The sequence below is a fragment of the Salmo trutta genome, chromosome 9 (genome assembly GCF_901001165.1).
Source record: "Salmo trutta chromosome 9, fSalTru1.1, whole genome shotgun sequence".
NCBI classification, from domain to species: Eukaryota; Metazoa; Chordata; class Actinopteri; order Salmoniformes; family Salmonidae; genus Salmo; species Salmo trutta.
The window spans coordinates 36,097,652-36,116,542 of NC_042965.1; the positions used below are offsets into that span (position 1 = coordinate 36,097,652).

At 39.5% G+C, this 18,891-nt stretch overlaps 1 protein-coding gene and 1 long non-coding RNA gene across 7 annotated transcripts in view; one reads left to right on the forward strand and one right to left on the reverse strand.

Moving 5' to 3' along the window:
• The window catches only part of LOC115200482 (potassium channel subfamily T member 1), a 136,092-nt gene that overhangs the window by 21,010 nt on the left and 96,191 nt on the right, over window positions 1–18,891 (reverse strand). For 5 of the 6 annotated variants that reach the window (XM_029763586.1, XM_029763589.1, XM_029763585.1 and 2 more), the window contains 5 exons: window positions 14,793–14,942; window positions 14,236–14,471; window positions 11,415–11,631; window positions 10,513–10,618; window positions 9,929–10,101 (listed from right to left, as the gene is read on the reverse strand). In XM_029763586.1, coding sequence (XP_029619446.1) covers window positions 9,929–10,101; window positions 10,513–10,618; window positions 11,415–11,631; window positions 14,236–14,471; window positions 14,793–14,942 — 882 coding nt within the window. The remainder of the gene's footprint in view (window positions 1–9,928; window positions 10,102–10,512; window positions 10,619–11,414; window positions 11,632–14,235; window positions 14,472–14,792; window positions 14,943–18,891) is intronic. The other variant, XM_029763590.1, reaches the window with a different exon arrangement.
• LOC115200483 (uncharacterized) lies at window positions 1,561–8,608 on the forward strand. The gene is made up of 2 exons (XR_003879527.1): window positions 1,561–2,114; window positions 6,280–8,608. It is a non-coding gene; the product is annotated as an uncharacterized LOC115200483 (long non-coding RNA).

The following is an 18,891-nucleotide window of genomic DNA, read 5'->3' on the forward strand; positions in this document are numbered from 1 at the left end:
TAGCCCATTCCAGCCTTGTGTAGGTCTACAATCTTGTCCCTGACATCTTTGGAGAGCTCTTTGGTCTTGGCCATGGTGGAGAGTTTGGAATCTGATTGATTGATTGCTTCTGTGGACAGGTGTCTTTTTTACAGGTAACAAGCTGCGGTTAGGAGCACTCCCTTTAAGAGTGTGCTCCTAATCTCAGCTCGTTACCTGTATAAAAGACACCTGGGAGCCAGAAATCTTTCTGATTGAGAAGGGGTCAAATACTTATTTCCCTCATTAAAATGGCAAATCAATTTATAACATTTTTGACATGCGTTTTTCTGGATATTTTTGTTGTTATTCTGTCTCTCACTGTTCAAATAAACCTAACATTAAAATTATAGACTGATAATTTCTTTGTCAGTGGGCAAACATACAAAATCAGCAGGGGATCAAATACTTTTTCCCCCCACTGTAGATGCAGCCGGGGAAGCCATACTCCACTAGACGGAGCAGATCGGATCCCCACCTGGCTGGGAGCGTCAGCTGAATGGATACGTCATTTTGAACAGAATTAGATTTAGGGTGAGACTGATTTCTTTCAATAATTGAACTCGAAAGTGCACAGAATTAATAGTACTAATTGAACATTAATTGAACATTGTTAATGTTGAGTGGGCAGTTTAGGCGTAAATGTTGAACATTAATTGAACATTGTAAATGTTGAGTGGGCAGTTTAGGCGTAAATGTTGAACATTAATTGAACATTGTTAATGTTGAGTGGGCACTTTAGACGAAAATATTGAGTGGGCAAGAAAAAAATGTCTCGTAGCTAATGGTATATTTTTCTTGAAAGACATGTTACCCTTATTCTAGGTTGTGGGGTAGGTTGGAAAAGAGAAGTATAGTCTCTTATTTACCTAGGTAGGAAGTGGGCAGTTAGGCGAAAAGGGTGTTCATTGTCTTTAAAGTATTCCTAAGGGACGTGGAGTAGGTTTGGAAAAGATAAATAGGTATCTTATTATCAACCCTAGGAATGTAGGCGCTCTTCAATTGAAGTTTATGAGAAATCCTGTACCGGTGTGTTTGTATGATGTCTAGACATTGTATTTCGGCCAGTCTTTTAGGATGTGGTCCGGCCATTGTATCTCAGTGGGACCGATCCTTGCAGGTTTCCCAAATTTGGAAACCTTAGAGGTGTTGGATTCGGGGTAAACTTTGAACATTGAGATACTAAAGACTTGATAGATCTGGGAAACTAACAATGTCACTGAGGGAGAGAGGGTAATGTATAACGTTTACATTGTCAGGATATGTTATTGTTTGCCATCAGGGATACTCTGGGAGGAGAAGAGACACAGTCTGGTATCAATAACCATGACAGCCTTGAGTTGGGGAGGTGTGGGCACTTTGGGGTAGAGGTCAGGTTAGATTAAGTGAGGAAGAACAGATATCATTAAGGTTCTGTCTAGCAACAGAGATGCATTGGCTGTTCAGTTGTGGAGGAGGAGACTCAGACTAGGAGAAAGGGTTAAATATCAGTGCTTGTGTGAAATGTTTTTTTTTGTCTTCCCTTTGGGAAGAATTCAACTTTGTTAAGCTTCACTAGTGTCCGTGAGTTATTTACTCTGAAAAATAAGAACCTAACAGAGGGAATTTATGATTATGGAAAAATTGGTTATGGTAAAATGTTAATGTAATAGATTTGACATTCCAAATTTGGGCCTCGTTATAGAAGAAAATATTCCTGCAAGTTATACAAATATTGATTAAGTGTGTTTGGGAATAGTATTGTGTAAATGTGTTATCAGTCTGAAGTTTGGATAATAAGATACAGAAATGTGTATAATAAACTGATTTAAATATGGATAATAAGTTTAGCTATGCAGCGTAATAGTTGGGTTCTGTACATCACTGCCCATCATAGAATATCACAGGGTGGTATTGAGAGCGGGATGTTATTTTATAAAGTAGAAGCAAGTCTATAGCTTCTGGGAGGCTAGACTTTGCCGTGGTTTCTGGGAGGTTAGAGACCCATTGAGGATCCCATGACATGCCAGGCAGCATCCGGGAAACTTGGGTTTGGGTTCCGCTGGGAGTAGGGCGATGAAGAGTCGTTGGAAACGCACATGAAGTGGTTAATTAATGTGAGTACTTAAGATTTCTAACGTTCTATATGGATTCTGTGAATATACGAAAATATTATGAATTTTATGTGTGTGTAATCAATTACTAGAGAATTGATAAAGTAATAATTTGAATAATATTCATATAGTAACTTGCACACCCAAAACGTAGATGTACGTCACGTCAGGGGTGGGGGAAAAAATGTACGTTTTCTTAGTTGGTCCCTTTTATGGATCATTTGATAAATATGAGGTTTAAGCATTTCTGACTGTCTACAAAGTCTGGGCAATAGTCTCAGAAAATGATTGGCGTATGTCCACTTTTGGTTAAAATATGGGAAATTGACCCTAACCGATGTAACTATAAAACGCATATGGCATTTTCTCCATCCGGGTACTACATTTAAAATAAAACTGCCGATAAGGCCTGCTTTTTTGAATACATTTTTCAGAGTATGAGAGGAGTTGCTATATTTATCGAATAAACCCTTTCCCCATAAAGTTACAGCGAATTAAGATGGAATCTCGACGTAACTTATAACATCGTACAAAGCCAAATCAGGGTTTCCATCAAACTAATTATCATTGCAGAGCTAATGTGATATAGTAAAGCAATTTAAATATGTCTCATGAGAAAAGATAATCCGCTTTTATTACAAGGCGCAAGATCTAGTTTTACATCAATGGATGTTGATTTTATTTATTTGACTGCTATGACGGTGAATAAATCCCCTTTGTGCATGTGAAAATCTCTGCGGAGAAACACTTGGATGAACTGTAAGGCTATTTTCTGGGAATTGTGTCGTTATTATGTGGCAGATGTTAAGACTATAAACCATTACACTTGGGTTATTTGCCGGATTTCTTTGTCATTTCAATAGCATCGGGTCTATGGTATTGACTAAATATTAATATTAATACTATGGATATGAATTGCCAGATGTTAAGACTACAAACCATTATGCTTGGGTTATTTGCCGGATTTCTTTGTCATTTCAATTGCACTGGGTCTGTGGTATTGACAACATATTCATACTATGGATATGAATTGTATGTATGCTTGTCAACAACAGCAAGTGTTTGTTTTATTACCTGTAGTCTAATCAGAATGGACTGTTACCTATATCTAATGCATTCTAATAATAGCAGATAGGCAATTGCAATAGAGCTGTGACCATGATCATAATTGATAACTAAACATGGGTATTAATTATTGCATGATAATAGGCTACAACAGCAATGTACTGATGTTGTGGGCAGAAAGAGGATCTAGCATTGTGAACTATCTGAGTTCCCTCCGAAAAGTATATTTTTCCTTAATTAAGGATTTGTATAAATTCGGCGCATTACATGTTAATTTTAAGTCTTGGACATTTAATAAGTGTGAAGCCGAAAGGGAAGAGAAAGTTGTCAAGTTTGTTATCAACTTACAATAGAGATAAACGCAGAACGTTGTTTGAGACTGGTTTATTTAAATATATATATATACTGGTAAGAATAGAAGAGTTTCCCAGTTTTAGTCCGCAGGTGTAAGCGACTGGTGCTCGCTGAACTCGAGCAGGTTGCAAGGGACGAAGTGGGTTCATTTGGTGTGGAGATATGACTAAGTTGAATGCAGAGATGTTCTTTGACAATTTCTAATTATTATTACTCAATTCTATAGTTTGGGTAACACCAGTGATTTAAGAGAACAGTTAATGTATTTTAAAACGATAATCTGTTTACATTAAGTAGAACAGTGTCAAGTAATTGAAGTGGATTGCAGTTAGATTTGACTATTATGCTGATAAGATATCACCAACTTTTTGAAGCTTCTAGATTTGTTAAACAACAGGTTTATATTTTACTACATCAATGCAACAGGTTGCAATGATACGTTTACCTAAAAGGGGTTCTGGGTTTGTTTATTTTAGAAGGTGTTTATTCTGCTTAAAGGGATGCTGTATCATCTGATGTGTTTTAAGTTTACCCTATGGTTTGCAAATACCCACACACAGCACACTTGTTATGAATATTTGTTAGTGGTGTTAATACTGTGTTTGACTTATTGTGTGGGGTTATTTCATTTGGTTTAGTGGGTTTTTCACGGGTTAAACAGACTGCACCTTAAAGGGGCACACACAGAACTTTCTTAAGTTTTTATTTTGTGAGTTTAATTCAATATGTGAATCATTTATTTAATAAATGTACTGATGCAACATACTGTAAACCTGGGATATGAAATATATGACTGTTTTTCAATAATTAGTCTAAAATAGAAAGAAACACTTAATTGAAGGGTTTGTATGACCTCTGACCTCTGCCTTTCTACTGTGGTTTGATCGCCCTCACTGGAAAGCTGAGAGACATTGGATGATGATTTAAAGGTCATTTGTAATACTGATAATTATGGAAAAGTTTATAATTAATAGTTATATGTGTGCTTCAGACCACTAGAAGGATAGACCTGTCTCTAGTCTATTTTTCTATTCTTTGAATCAAGTATGGGGACAATTTATTATTTATGGAGTTATTAACTTCTATGGGCTACGTGGGACGCTAGCGGGACACAGCCAGTGAAATATCAGGGCGGCAAATTCAAAAACAACAAAATGTTCAACTTTCTCAAACATACAACTATTTTACACCATTTTAAAGATACACTTCTGCTTGATGTAACCACATTGTCCGATTTCAAAAACGCTTTACAGCGAAAGCAAAACATTAGATTATGTTAGGAGAGTACATAGACAAAAATAATCACACAGCCATTTTCCAAGCAAGGACATGTGTCAATAAAACCCAAAACACAGCTAAATGAAGCACTAACCTTTGATGATCTTCATCAGATGACATTCCTAGGACATCATGTACCACAATACATGGTGTGTTTTGTTCGATAAAGTTCATATTTATATCCAAAAACAGCATTTTACATTGGCGCATAATGTTCAGAAAATGTATTCCCACCAAAACGTCCGGTGGATGTGCACATCAATTAACAAAAATACTCATCATAAACGTTGACAAAATATATAACAATTATTTAAAGAATTATAGATAGACTACTCCTGGATGCAACCGCTTTGTCAGATTTTAAAAAAGCTTTACGGAGAAAGCACATTTTTCAATATTCTGAGTACATAGCTCAGCCATCACAGAGAGCTATACAGACACCCGCCAAGTTCGGGGCAACCTAAACTCAGAATTAGTATTAGAAATATTCTCTTACCTTTTCTGATCTTCGTCAGAATGCACTCCCAGGACTGCTACTTCCACAAGAAATGTTGTTTTTGTTCGAAATAATACATATTTATGTCTAAATACCTCCGTTTTGTTCGTGTGTTCAGAGCACTATCCAAAGGCATAATGCGCAAGCGTGGTACCAGAGACGAAAAGTCAAAATGTTCCATTACCGTACTTAGAAACATGTCAAACACTGTTTAAAATCAATCTCTATGGTATTTTTAACGTAAAATTGCGATAAATTTCCAACCGGACAATAGCGTATTCATTCAAGGAGAAAAAGAAGGAACGGCACGCTCGCGTGACTGCGCATATCCAATCCCTTTGTCCACAGGCAGTCCACTCAGTAACTGAGCTCCTATTATCTGCCCAGTAGCAGGAGAAGGCTGAAACAACTTTCTGAAGGCTTTTGACAGCCAATGGAAGCCTTAGGAAGTGCAACGTAACTCCACAGATACTGTAGTTTCGAAAGGGACTAGAAAGAAGAACTACAATTCTCAGATCCTCCACTTCCTGGTTTACTTTTTCTCATGTTTTTGCCTGCCATATGAGTTCTGTTATACTCACAGACACCATTCAAACAGTTTTAGAAACGTCAGAGTGTTTTCTATCCAAATCTACTAATTGTATGCATATTCTTGTTTCTGGGCCAGAGTAGTAACCTGTTTAAATTGGGTACGTTTTTCATCCGGCCGTGAAAATACTTCCCCCTAGCCCAGACAGGTTAAGGATAGTGATTCTAACTCAAATTGTTATTTTACATTGTTTTATTTGTATTTAACCAGCAGTGGTGTTGTTTGTTTTACACATTAATCACGCTGTGAGTCGTGTCAAAATGGGGGAATTACCAGTCCTCCAAAGGTTTTTGTATTGAAGTTTATACACCTCCAGTGATATGTAGGATTGCATGGAGTGATATATGATGGAGTGTATTGTTGTGTTGTTTGTGCTGTTTTGTTAGATACAAATCTCACCAGATTGGGTCTGCTTGATGATCGAGATTAGCAGTCTAACTTTCTGATCCTGTGACTCTGCAATGAGGTCGACAGTGTGATAGGGGAGTATAAGCCAATTTGAAATACAGAAAGTTTAGTTTTTAAAACTTTTGTTTTATAAATTTGTATTAAGAATAATTGGTAAAAGTAATAACTTGTCATACAGTCAATGCTTGTCTGGATTTCCTGAATCAGACATGCCCTGAACTAAACTGTTTTTGATCTGTCCTCTCTTGAGGTTATAGTGAAGGTGACTACAGATAGTGTCTTGATGCAAGGCAGGGATAATTCGGCCAAGAACGATGTGAACCTCAAAACCCCCTCTGACCGGCTGAAGAAGAAAATGGCGTTCAATACGGCCCTGTCCGCACCACTCTTACCGAGAGACCTGAGTCAGAGTCTCTCCATGTGGAGTGAGGATGGAGAGAGATCTGTTCCAAACTTCTCTCATGTTGCTGGTATACTGGTTGGCAAATGGACAAGACATAATGGCTGGTAGAGGTGGTGGTGGCCCAGGTGAGACATTGAGCTTGGGACATTATCTCGGGCCATCCACTTTGAACTGTAAAGCTATCTGAAGAAGAAAATGAAGAGACGCCAGAAGATTGAATGCCGGTAAAGGAAGGGATTGGTCAACTGTGCTCGTAATTGATTTAGCCTTGTCCAAAATTGTTTATTTTGGGGTATCAAGTTGATTGTGGAGGTCTATACACTGCTTAATTTATAGTAATTTAGAATAAGAATACATTGAGATACTGATCTGTAATTATAACCGTGATGAGAAAGTTGATACTAGAATTATGGATAATTATACTGTATGTTAATATAAATGTACATTCTGCCGGTGTTGATGTGTGTTAAGGTTTTAACTTTGAGTGATAGAACCAATGAGAATCACTGAAGCATTGTCATTCTAAATTTTGGTTGGATAATTCATTGAGTTTTGATTATGATTTGGAAGTTGAATGATTTTTTTGAAAACTGACTAATTGATTTGAGTAAGTTTTTAGTATGATAATAACTATAAGTGGATTGTTTTTGATTGCTGTTTTACTAATTGTGACATGAGTAAAGAAGTTGTGTACTAAAGATGTTGACACTATTCTCAGCATGCCTTGGTGAATGGAGAGGGTGAACTCTGATCCTGAGAGTGAAACTGATCCTAATCTATTTGATTACATTTTTGATGATAATGATAATACTCAGGAACTATAGCAGGTTTATGCTAATGGCAAACATAGAGTCCATAGGCGTTGCCTTATAAATAGTGAGATCATGATGCTTGTCCTGGGTATGTTCATTAGGCACTAAACTGAATAAATTGTAATTAAACCAGGAGTCACTACCTGGATTTGTCCAACAATATATGCTAATTTTAGTTTCTACAGATGGTGTTATGGGGATAGAAATAGTTATTTCCACTATGCAGACCAATGGGAATGTGCTCAGTATCAACATGATGATTGTGTTTCGTACTGATGGGAAAATGTACTCCGATTTAGATTGCTGAGAATTTCTTAACGATATTTTAATGTTTATATCATTCCCAATGAAGGATAATTTTATGTTAAGGTTGAAAAACTCAATGAACGGATGGTAATTTAACAATGGTAGTATACTAGTGCAAAGATTATTTTTTCCCTATATATTTGAGTTAGAGGTGGTTTGATATTTTATTTTTATTCATGTATTTTTTTAAGTTGTAATTATCTTTTATGTTGAGACTAAGTCTCAAAATGGAGGAATGTGGTAGAATTACAACAATATGTTAATCACATTACTTTTATATTATAATGTATTCATATTAGTATTTTCACAATGTCTGTTCTTCTGAAATGAGTCTCCGAGGCTTAACGCTGACAGTTGATTTACGATGCCTTGGTGATAAAACCTAAAGACTGCATTCCATTCCATGATTAGTGTCTGTGTGCCTGTCTGCCGGTGCCAGGCAGAACCTCGCTCCAGTTTATTTCTCCCACATGGCAGATGAATACTGGACTTCATAAATTAAGGGAAGGATCTAGTGTCCTATGTTGCACTAGTATTTTTGTATAACAAAGTAGTAAAACCTAGAGACAGAAACCTGGTGCAATGTAAATGTTGCATGTGAGCACAATGCACCTTTGTATAATTTCACAAATCTGTTGTTTGTCACATATTCAGGTGGATGTGTCTTAACTATGAAATGCTGTGGCTTAGTTCTGCTCGTAGAGTTCTCAGTGATTACCTTAAGAGTGGTTACCGACCAACTCTACTGCAGTAATTCAATTATAAAGTTACGTTGTTTTGAAGAAATCTAAAAGTCTCTCTCCTTTGATTAGAATAATTCCACGGCAAGGGACAGGACATAGACAACTGCAACCACACATAAAGTACAGTACATACATACTAATGGGTATTAGACTATTAGAAGCCTCAGCAAATTTTGCAGCCAAACATTTTCCTTTGGCTATGCATTAAATTACATAATGTCCTAAAATACTGTACATATGCAGCAAATATGTATTCTGTTAATAGTTTTTGGATTCTGCGACAAAATACTGCTTCCTGATAACTTCTCCAGATATGCAATATAGCCTGTTGCCATGGTAACTCCTCAGGCAGTAGGTAGCTGTATAGTGGGACTAGGATAGATACGCCGCCGACAGTGTGAAGTGTTAGTCTCTGCCCCAGACTATATGGGATTACAGAGCTCCATGGCTTTCTGTTTAGCTACACAAACGTCCCTGGAGAGTCCTCTGAAGTTACTGTAATGAAATCCACACTGAATTATTATAGGCAAAAACATAACACACAAACACACACCCCTGAAGCTTCCCGGAGCTCCATTTATCCAACAGAGAGGCACAGCCAGCGATATGAATAATGCAGAAATCATTTCTTATCCTGCAGCAGTTAAGTTAACTTCAGGATGCAGCTGTATAATCACCTTTCTCTCGCTACAATTACTTTATGTCACTGGATTTCATTAATCTTCATGCAGCCCAATACTAAATCTTGGCAAAACTTTATATTACAATAACCATCTGAGTGTAATGCACTTAAGTCCTATACCAAGTCGTATAACAAGTCATATACCACATCATATATATCAAGTCATATACCACATCCTATACCACATCCTATACCAAGTCCTATACCACATCATATACCACATCATATACCAAGTCCTATACCACATCATATACCAAGTCCTATACCACATCATATACAAAGTCCTATACCACATCATACACCACGTCATACACCACATCATATACAAAGTCCTATACCACATCATATACCAAGTCCTATACCACATCATATACCAAGTCCTATACCACATCATATACCACGTCATACACCAAGTCCTACACCACGTCATACACCACGTCATACACCTTTTAAAGTCATATACCTTTTCAAGTCTTAAACAGTAAGCATAATGCATTATGAAAACATGTATAGGTGTTATTATGCATTTAGTCTGTTTAAATGCATTACACACAGGTGGATACATGATATGTTACCTAAAACCATTATATAGAGGCACAGACCAGTCATGTGGTTGCTTTTGGGGTAACCTCACCCTCAAGCTATTGCGCCCAGTGCAGACCGGTGCGTGAAACTACTTACGGGTAGTCTAATAGCAGGACGATAGGGTTGAGCTCTTTCCTGGGGCGGTAGTAGGCCCGCAGAGGGACGATGAAGTTATAGAGGCCGTTCCCTGCCATCTCTGCAGATACTATGATCAGCTTGTTCTTAAAACCATAGGCCTTGGCATCCTCAAAACTGTTGTGCCTGCAACCCTGGATGTGATGGAAAGTTAGGTAAAAGGTAATTATGTTTCAGGTTTGTTATAATGATTTAAATGTTTGTCAGTGTTACTGAGTGAAGTCTAAGGCACGTTTTTTGTCCATAAACATATGATATTCCATGAACTATTGTGACAACACTAAACAGTTAGGCTTGTCTGCTGTATTCTATTATTCAAAGATACGTACACTTTCTATTCATACAGTCAAGTTTACAAAGAGGAGCTGAGGTACAATACAATTGTTTAGACATGGTGCAACCAACACAGCTCAACAAAATAAGATATAATAAATTGTTTGCTGTCTTTGGAACAAGACTGTGTGGCTTAATAATTACTACATGAGAGAACAAAACCAAGTTCGTTTGTGCACAATAGACTTCATTACATCCTTGTCTCTATTCACCTTGTCCAGACGAAGGCAGCAGAACGAGGCTTTCTGGGGTAAGAGATGGCACAGGGTTGGAGAGCTGCCAATGTAGGGCGAGTTGGGAGGATATCCTTTCACAAAACTGAGGTGAAAAATTAAAATGAACAACAAATACACACACTTTCAGTCAGAGAGACTTTAGAAGAGGCAATGAACCAAAAACGTTAGCGACAAGGCAATCTATTGAATAATGTATCAATGTCAATCATTGACACCGTCTATTTGTCATTGTGTCATTGACACAGCTATTTGTCATTGTAAAGTATTGTACACATGTTGAAGGTTAACACAAAGGATTGACAGATTGTTACATACAGTATTGAGACCGAGTGTAGCCTTTTCTCAAAGGCTTGTTTATCATGACCACACAGGGGCACTGTGGGACTTCAAGAGATGACTGTATGGCTCATGACAAGATCACATTATACAATTCTCTGTCTCTCTCTCTCTCTCTCTTCCAGGCAGCAGTCTGGCATACCACAGTGTGTTACTTATGTAAGTGTTGTCTAAGGGCTTTAATGGTATGCATTGAAGGATGTAAAGAAAGGGAGAAAGAAATAGAGTGAGAGAGAGAAAATAAGAAAAGAAAGAAAGGATCCACTCGAACCCCTCCCACACATCTTCTCTTTCCTTTGGTGATGGAACGGATAGAGTAGCTGTGTGACTCAACATTGAGCTGAACAGACGTTATAAAAGCCGACTAGACATTATCATATCGACTGTCAGTTAATGAAAACAATAATTCTAGCTACAGCCCAGTCATAAGCCATGGCCTGTAGCGTAGAAACCATTGAGTCCTGATCCACCATTTCGGAAACACTGCCCAAGCCCTTCCAACTTCCCTTTGCCCTCCTCTACATCTCTAATTGGACACTCACTCTGACACCGACGAGCTCTCCTCGTCTGATTGGTTGGTCTCGTCCTCTGATTGGTCACTGAGCAGGTCGCAGGGCAGGATGGAGGAGGAGTCAGCGATCTCCAAGACGGGGGCGATGCTGGGCCGTCTGCTTCCGGACCCGTTCTCTGTGGGCAGTGTTAGCTTGCTGCTGTCCTCTGGGGGGTCCGCCGGGTTCTGGAGGTCGATGGCTACCGTCCCTGAAAGAGGTGGTTAAATGGTTGGTAAGATAGTTGGTCGGTAGTGTGATGGGATTGGGCACCACTGATAGATAGATAGATTAGTTGTTGTAATAGTTTACAGAAACCTTAAGTTGATATACTATGATTTCCTATGAATACTCTATACTCCATAGTACAGTGTAAGCACATTTTATGTTGCCTTGCATGATTCATTATCTACTCATCTTTTTGTGTGAAATGAACCAGCACAGCTGACGTGCTAACTGCACTGTCATTGCTTCTGGTTGAATTAGTAAAGTCACTTAGTCTTTGTCCTTGCCCAAAGCAGCACACTCATCCATCAAACTCATGCGTCTTCAATGCACTGATTTTTTATTAGACTTTACAGACGAATGTCCTCAATGTTATCTATTCAACACTATCCGATCTACCCCCATCTAATTGAACATAAAGTACATGTATCCATATATGACAGCTGTACTATACAGTACCTGGACAAAGAGCAGTTGAATATGATATGTTTTTAATAGATTGTGTCAACTGAATGAATGTCCTTGAGGTTATTGTCCTCATGGTAAATGACATATTCTAAAGCCGTCCATCCATTTAGATGTGTCTACCTTGTATCTCATTTCTGAAAGGTTAAACATCGGGCATATCTTAATCTTGTTGTAATGGGAAGTAGCAGCATCAAACGCAAGTACAACTACATTAAATGCATTTTTGATAAACAGAACTTAAACGATGCAAAACTATGTGCAAAAACCCCGCAAAGAACTGATTAACAGCAAATCACAGGAGGTTGGTGGCACCTTAATTGGGGAGGACGGGCTTGTGATAATGTCTGGAGCGGAATGGGTGGAATGGCATCATTTACGTCAAACACAAAGTTTGATGCCATTCCCTTGGCTCCGTTCCAGCCATTATTATGAGCCGTTCTCCCCTCAGCAGCGTCCACTGCAGCAAACACATTTACGGAAAACATCAAGCCTATACCAATACAACAGAACAACTGTGTTGACAGAAATCCTTCACCAACTACACTACGGTGTTGCTTTACAACAGGACAATGCAATAGTAGCAACATGCACAAACTTATCATACGAAGTGGCATGATCAACTTTCACACGTCGTAGTAAAACAACAACAACAACAATAACAATAACAGAAACCAAGTCGGCCCAGAAAAGAGAAAAAGCCAATAGAGTCAGACAAGAACACATGCATACAAAACAACCATCACCACCAACATGTCAATGGCAACATTGCATTGTGAAAGGTAGCATTGCATTGTGAAAGGTAGCATTGCACTGTGAAAGGTAGCATTGCATTGTGAAAGGTAGCATTGCACTGTGAAAGGTAGCATTGCACTGTGAAAGGTAGCAGTGCACTGTGAAAGGTAGCATTGCACTGTGAAAGGTAGCATTGCACTGTGAAAGGTAGCATTGCACTGTGAAAGGTAACATTGCACTGTGAAAGGTAACATTGCACTGTGAAAGGTAGCGTTGCACTGTGAAAGGTAGCAGTGCACTGTGAAAGGTAGCAATGCACTGTGAAAGGTCGCATTGCACTGTGAAAGTTAGCAAATACATAGCAGTGACAAGTGAAGAATCCCTCCTCGTCCCCATTCTCTCACCCCCTTGCATCACTGGGCTCACTCCTCTGATTTTCCCTCCCTCCGTCTGATCTTTATAAGACTCTGCCATTCCTCCTCCCTCCCTCCATCCCTCCCTCCCTCATCTTTATAAGACTCTGCCATTCCTCCTACCTCCCTCCATCCCTCCCTCCCTCATCTTTATAAGACTCTGCCATTCCTCCTCCCTCCCTCCATCCCTCCCTCCCTCATCTTCATAAGACTCTGCCATTCCTCCTCCCTCCCTTCCTCCCTGATCTTTATAAGACTCGGCCATTCTTCCTCACTCCCTACTCGACTCTCATCCTGCATTAGGCTCACCAGTGTTGGGGAAGCTACTCTGAAAATATAGTTTACCAAGCTACCAATTACTTTACACTGGAATAAGTTAAGTTACACTAAAGCTATCCTTAAGAAAAATAATAAAAAATGTCATAGACTACAAATTGCAAGAACAGATCACTGTGTAGTCAGATGTCAACATAATGTGTGATTTAGCCTAAAAAACACAGAAAGTGAGAATTAGGTAGCCCTGATGCCCAAAAAAATTAAGGAATTAGGCAGCCCCGATGCCAAAAAAAGTTGTGTGTAGTTAAAATAGTTAGCTACACCACTACATGGCAAAACAAGTTATTAATTACTGAACAAAACACTACAAAGATTGGAATTTAGATAAACTACAACCAAGCTAGTGCAAAATGTACTGTAATTCAATTACTAGTTTTTACATTACATATAGTTCATTACCTCCCAACACTGAGGCTCACCCATCCATCTTCAGTCTCACCTTCTCCCCTTTACTAAGTTATCCCTCCCTCCCTCCCTTCCCTTCGTTCCTCACCCATCCCTCTTCAGTCTCACCTTCTCCCCTTTACTAAGTTATCCCTCCCTCCCTCCCTTCCCTTCGTTCCTCACCCATCCCTCTTCAGTCTCACCTTCTCCCCTTTACTAAGTTATCCCTCCCTCCCTCCCTTCCCTTCGTTCCTCACCCATGCTGGCGATGATGCTGTGTACAGGCAGCCTGGAGGGGGCATCGTACAGCCCGGCCACCGGCAGGCCCTTGTTGTCCTTCTCCTCCTGTTTAAAGATGAAGGCGCTGTTCTCCTCCTTTGTGATGTTGATGTAGTAGCAGGTGTCTGGGGCGGCCATGATGTGGCGAGGACCAGGGTTCAGCAGGATGCTCTTGTTGTCCTCCCTCTTCACCCCGATCAGACACACACCATACCTGTGGGGAGATGGAGAACAGCCATCTGGTATGCTGTGCTTAGTGTAATCCAGCGGTGCATAACTCTGGTTCTAAAGGGCTTCTGGCTACAGGCTATGCCGGTTTGCCTTGGTTTGACAGAGAGTGATTAACCTCGAAGCCATGAACCAAGAGACAAATACCCAGGGAGCTAATCGAAACCCAAGAATATGCCACATATTTACAGATGTATCAATCAAGTGCTAGGGGAAACGGACACTAAGACTGCTGTCCTCAAGGTTTGCAGAGTGTCAGAGAACACCATGAAGGTCTTATACAAGCCATGGAAGGAAGTCTTCTCACTTCTTGTGTGCGTGGAAGGAGGCATAGGTGAAACTCTTTCCATCATACTCCCCAAAGAACTTGCTGTCACAGAGGCGGATGTGGTAGACCTCGTTCCCCGAGCACCGTCCGTACGTCCTCTGCCACTGTTCTGGAGACAGCTGGCCTTCCCTGTAGTCAAAAACAGAAGAAGTGGAGAAAACTCATTGTGGCCTTATGTCCCAAAGGGAAGGAAGATGACTGATGAAGTAAGGTGATGAAGATGACTGATGAAGTAAGGTGATGAAGATGACTGATGAAGTAAGGGGATGAAGATGACTAATGAAGTAAGGGGATGAAGATGACTGATGAAGTAAGGTGATGAAGATGACTGATGAAGTAAGGGGATGAAGATGACTAATGAAGTAAGGGGATGAAGATGACTGATGAAGTAAGGGGATGAAGATGACTGATGAAGTAAGGGGATGAAGATGACTGATGAAGTAAGGGGATGAAGATGACTGATGAAGTAAGGGGATGAAGATGACTAATGAAGTAAGGGGATGAAGATGACTGATGAAGTAAGGGGATGAAGATGACTAATGAAGTAAGGTGATGAAGATGACTGATGAAGTAAGGGGATGAAGATGACTGATGAAGTAAGGTGATGAAGATGACTGATGAAGTAAGGTGATGAAGATGACTGATGAAGTAAGGTGATGAAGATGACTGATGAAGTAAGGGGATGAAGATGACTGATGAAGTAAGGTGATGAAGATGACTAATGAAGTAAGGGGATGAAGATGACTGATGAAGTAAGGGGATGAAGATGACTGATGAAGTAAGGTGATGAAGATGACTGATGAAGTAAGGTGATGAAGATGACTGATGAAGTAAGGGGATGAAGATGACTGATGAAGTAAGGTGATGAAGATGACTGATGAAGTAAGGTGATGAAGATGACTGATGAAGTAAGGTGATGAGGATGACTGATGAAGTTAGGGGATGAAGATGATTGATGAAGTTAGGGGATGAAGATGACTGATGAAGTTAGGGGATGAAGATGACTGATGAAGTTAGGGGATGAAGATGACGGATGCAGGTGATGAAAATGACTGATGAAGTAAGGGGATGAAGATGACTGATGAAGTAAGGTGATAAAGATGATTGATGACGAAAGGGAATGATGATGACTGATGAAGTAAGGTGATGAAGATGACTGATGAAGTAAGGTGATGAAGATGACTGATGAAGTAAGGGGATGAAGATGACTGATGAAGTAAGGTGATGAAGATGACTGATGAAGTAAGGGGATGAAGATGACTGATGAAGTAAGGTGATGAAGATGACTGATGAAGTAAGGTGATGAAGATGACTGATGAAGTTAGGGGATGAAGATGACTGATGACGTAAGGTGATGAAGAAGACTGATGAAGTAAGGGGATGAAGATGACTGATGAAGTAAGGTGATGAAGATGACTGATGAAGTAAGGTGATGAAGATGACTGATGAAGTAAGGTGATGAAGATGACTGATGACGTAAGGTGATGAAGATGACTGATGAAGTAAGGTGATGAAGATGACTGATGAAGTAAGGTGATGAAGATGACTGATGAAGTAAGGGGATGAAGATGACTGATGAAGTAAGGTGATGAAGATGACTGATGAAGTAAGGAGATGAGGATGACTGATGAAGTAAGGTGATGAGGATGACTGATGAAGTAAGGTGATGAAGATGACTGATGAAGTAAGGGGATGAAGATGACTGATGAAGTAAGGGGATGAAGATGACTGATGAAGTAAGGAGATGAAGATGACTGATGAAGTAAGGAGATGAAGATGACTGATGAAGTAAGGTGATGAAGATGACTGATGAAGTTAGGGGATGAAGATGACGGATGCAGGTGATGAAAATGACTGATGAAGTAAGGGGATGAAGATGACTGATGAAGTAAGGTGATAAAGATGATTGATGACGAAAGGGAATGATGATGACTGATGAAGTAAGGTGATGAAGATGACTGATGAAGTAAGGTGATGAAGATGACTGATGAAGTAAGGGGATGAAGATGACTGATGAAGTAAGGTGATGAAGATGACTGATGAAGTAAGGGGATGAAGATGACTGATGAAGTAAGGTGATGAAGATGACTGATGAAGTAAGGTGATGAAGATGACTGATGAAGTTAGGGGATGAAGATGACTGATGACGTAAGGTGATGAAGAAGACTGATGAAGTAAGGGGATGAAGATGACTGATGAAGTAAGGTGATGAAGATGACTGATGAAGTAAGGTGATGAAGATGACTGATGAAGTAAGGTGATGAAGATGACTGATGACGTAAGGTGATGAAGATGACTGATGAAGTAAGGTGATGAAGATGACTGATGAAGTAAGGTGATGAAGATGACTGATGAAGTAAGGGGATGAAGATGACTGATGAAGTAAGGTGATGAAGATGACTGATGAAGTAAGGAGATGAGGATGACTGATGAAGTAAGGTGATGAGGATGACTGATGAAGTAAGGTGATGAAGATGACTGATGAAGTAAGGGGATGAAGATGACTGATGAAGTAAGGGGATGAAGATGACTGATGAAGTAAGGAGATGAAGATGACTGATGAAGTAAGGAGATGAAGATGACTGATGAAGTAAGGTGATGAAGATGACTGATGAAGTAAGGTGATGAAGCCTTGACTTGAAATGTTAAAGAAACGTGAATGACTGTTAGAGCAATGTGAGAGCCTGTGACAGTGATGAACTACTAGCTATCATGAAGAGACTCTGATACCCTTTTCACATTACTGTCTCCACCTGAACCATAATGTGCTGGTTGAGATATTTTATTTTCACATTACTGTCTCCACCTGAACCCTAACGTGCTGGTTGAGATATTTTATTTTCACATTACTGTCTCCACCTGAACCCTAATGTGCTGGTTGAGATATTTTATTTTCACATTGTTCTTTCCAGCACAGTTCCAGTAACTATAGTCAGAGAGGTCATGCCCATATGGGGCGTAGGGGCATGTGCCCCCTCAAATTTGTCCTGTTAAAAATGTTAAATGTAACAAAAAAAATAAAAAAATAAAAAAATATATATATATATATTGTATTTTTTTGTATAATTTTTTTGTTGTTGTTTCTCTGTAATACTACTAGCCACGAATCAATTGTATGAAGTTGGCTAGCCCAGATAGGTTCCCAATCTCCCAACCTCATAACTAGCTACCAAGAAGCCATTTCAGGCTATCAATCAAGTTAGACCAGTTATCTCCCCTCTCATTGTAATTCCCTGACTTGATTTGCAACTCAGCACCTTTCCTTGTCTTGATTGACAGCTCCATCTGGCTAAACAAATTGCTTCTGACCTTTTATGAGCTTGTAACTCCCGCCACCTAAATCTCCAAACAATAATTACCTTGTTGAGAATAAGGTCATCCCAGCACAGCAATTACTCTCTCTCTCTCTTTCTCTCTTTTTCTATCTTTCTCTCTTTTTCTCTCTTTCTCTCTCTTTCTCTCTCTCCCTTTCTCTCTCTTTCATTCTCTTTCACTCTCTTTCTCTCTCTCTCATTCTCTCTCTCATTCTCTCTCTCTCTCTCATTCTCTCTCTCATTCTCTCTCTCTCGTTCTCTCTCTCATTCTCTCTCTCATTCTCTTTCACTCTCTTTCTCTCTCTCTCATTCTCTCTCTCATTCTCTCTCACTCTCTCTCTCATTCTCTCTCTCATTCTCTCTCTCTCGTTCTCTCTCTCGTTCTCTCTCTCTCTCTTCTATTTCTCTCTACCTTTTAACCTTTTAATCAATCTGATGACTTCAGAGAAAACTCATTTATTGGAGTTGTCTTTTCCCAAAAACATGTCACTATGTAGGACATAGCCTATCTAATTATTTCCATGAAGAGGATAAGAAGGGATTATCTGCTGCGTCAAGCTGTTGATATTATAACGATGCTGAAAAGATTTTATCACCTTGGCTTGGTGTTGATGGCAGCGCACAGTGCGATTGATGAGTGTGGAGGCCCAAGGAAAAGTTTATGGCAACGCAGTAGATTTCAGGGAGGAGTCAATAATGAGGTATATGCCTTAGGCTTATGACAAATGTGCCTGTTGTTGTCATCGTAGTAACCTGGGACTTGT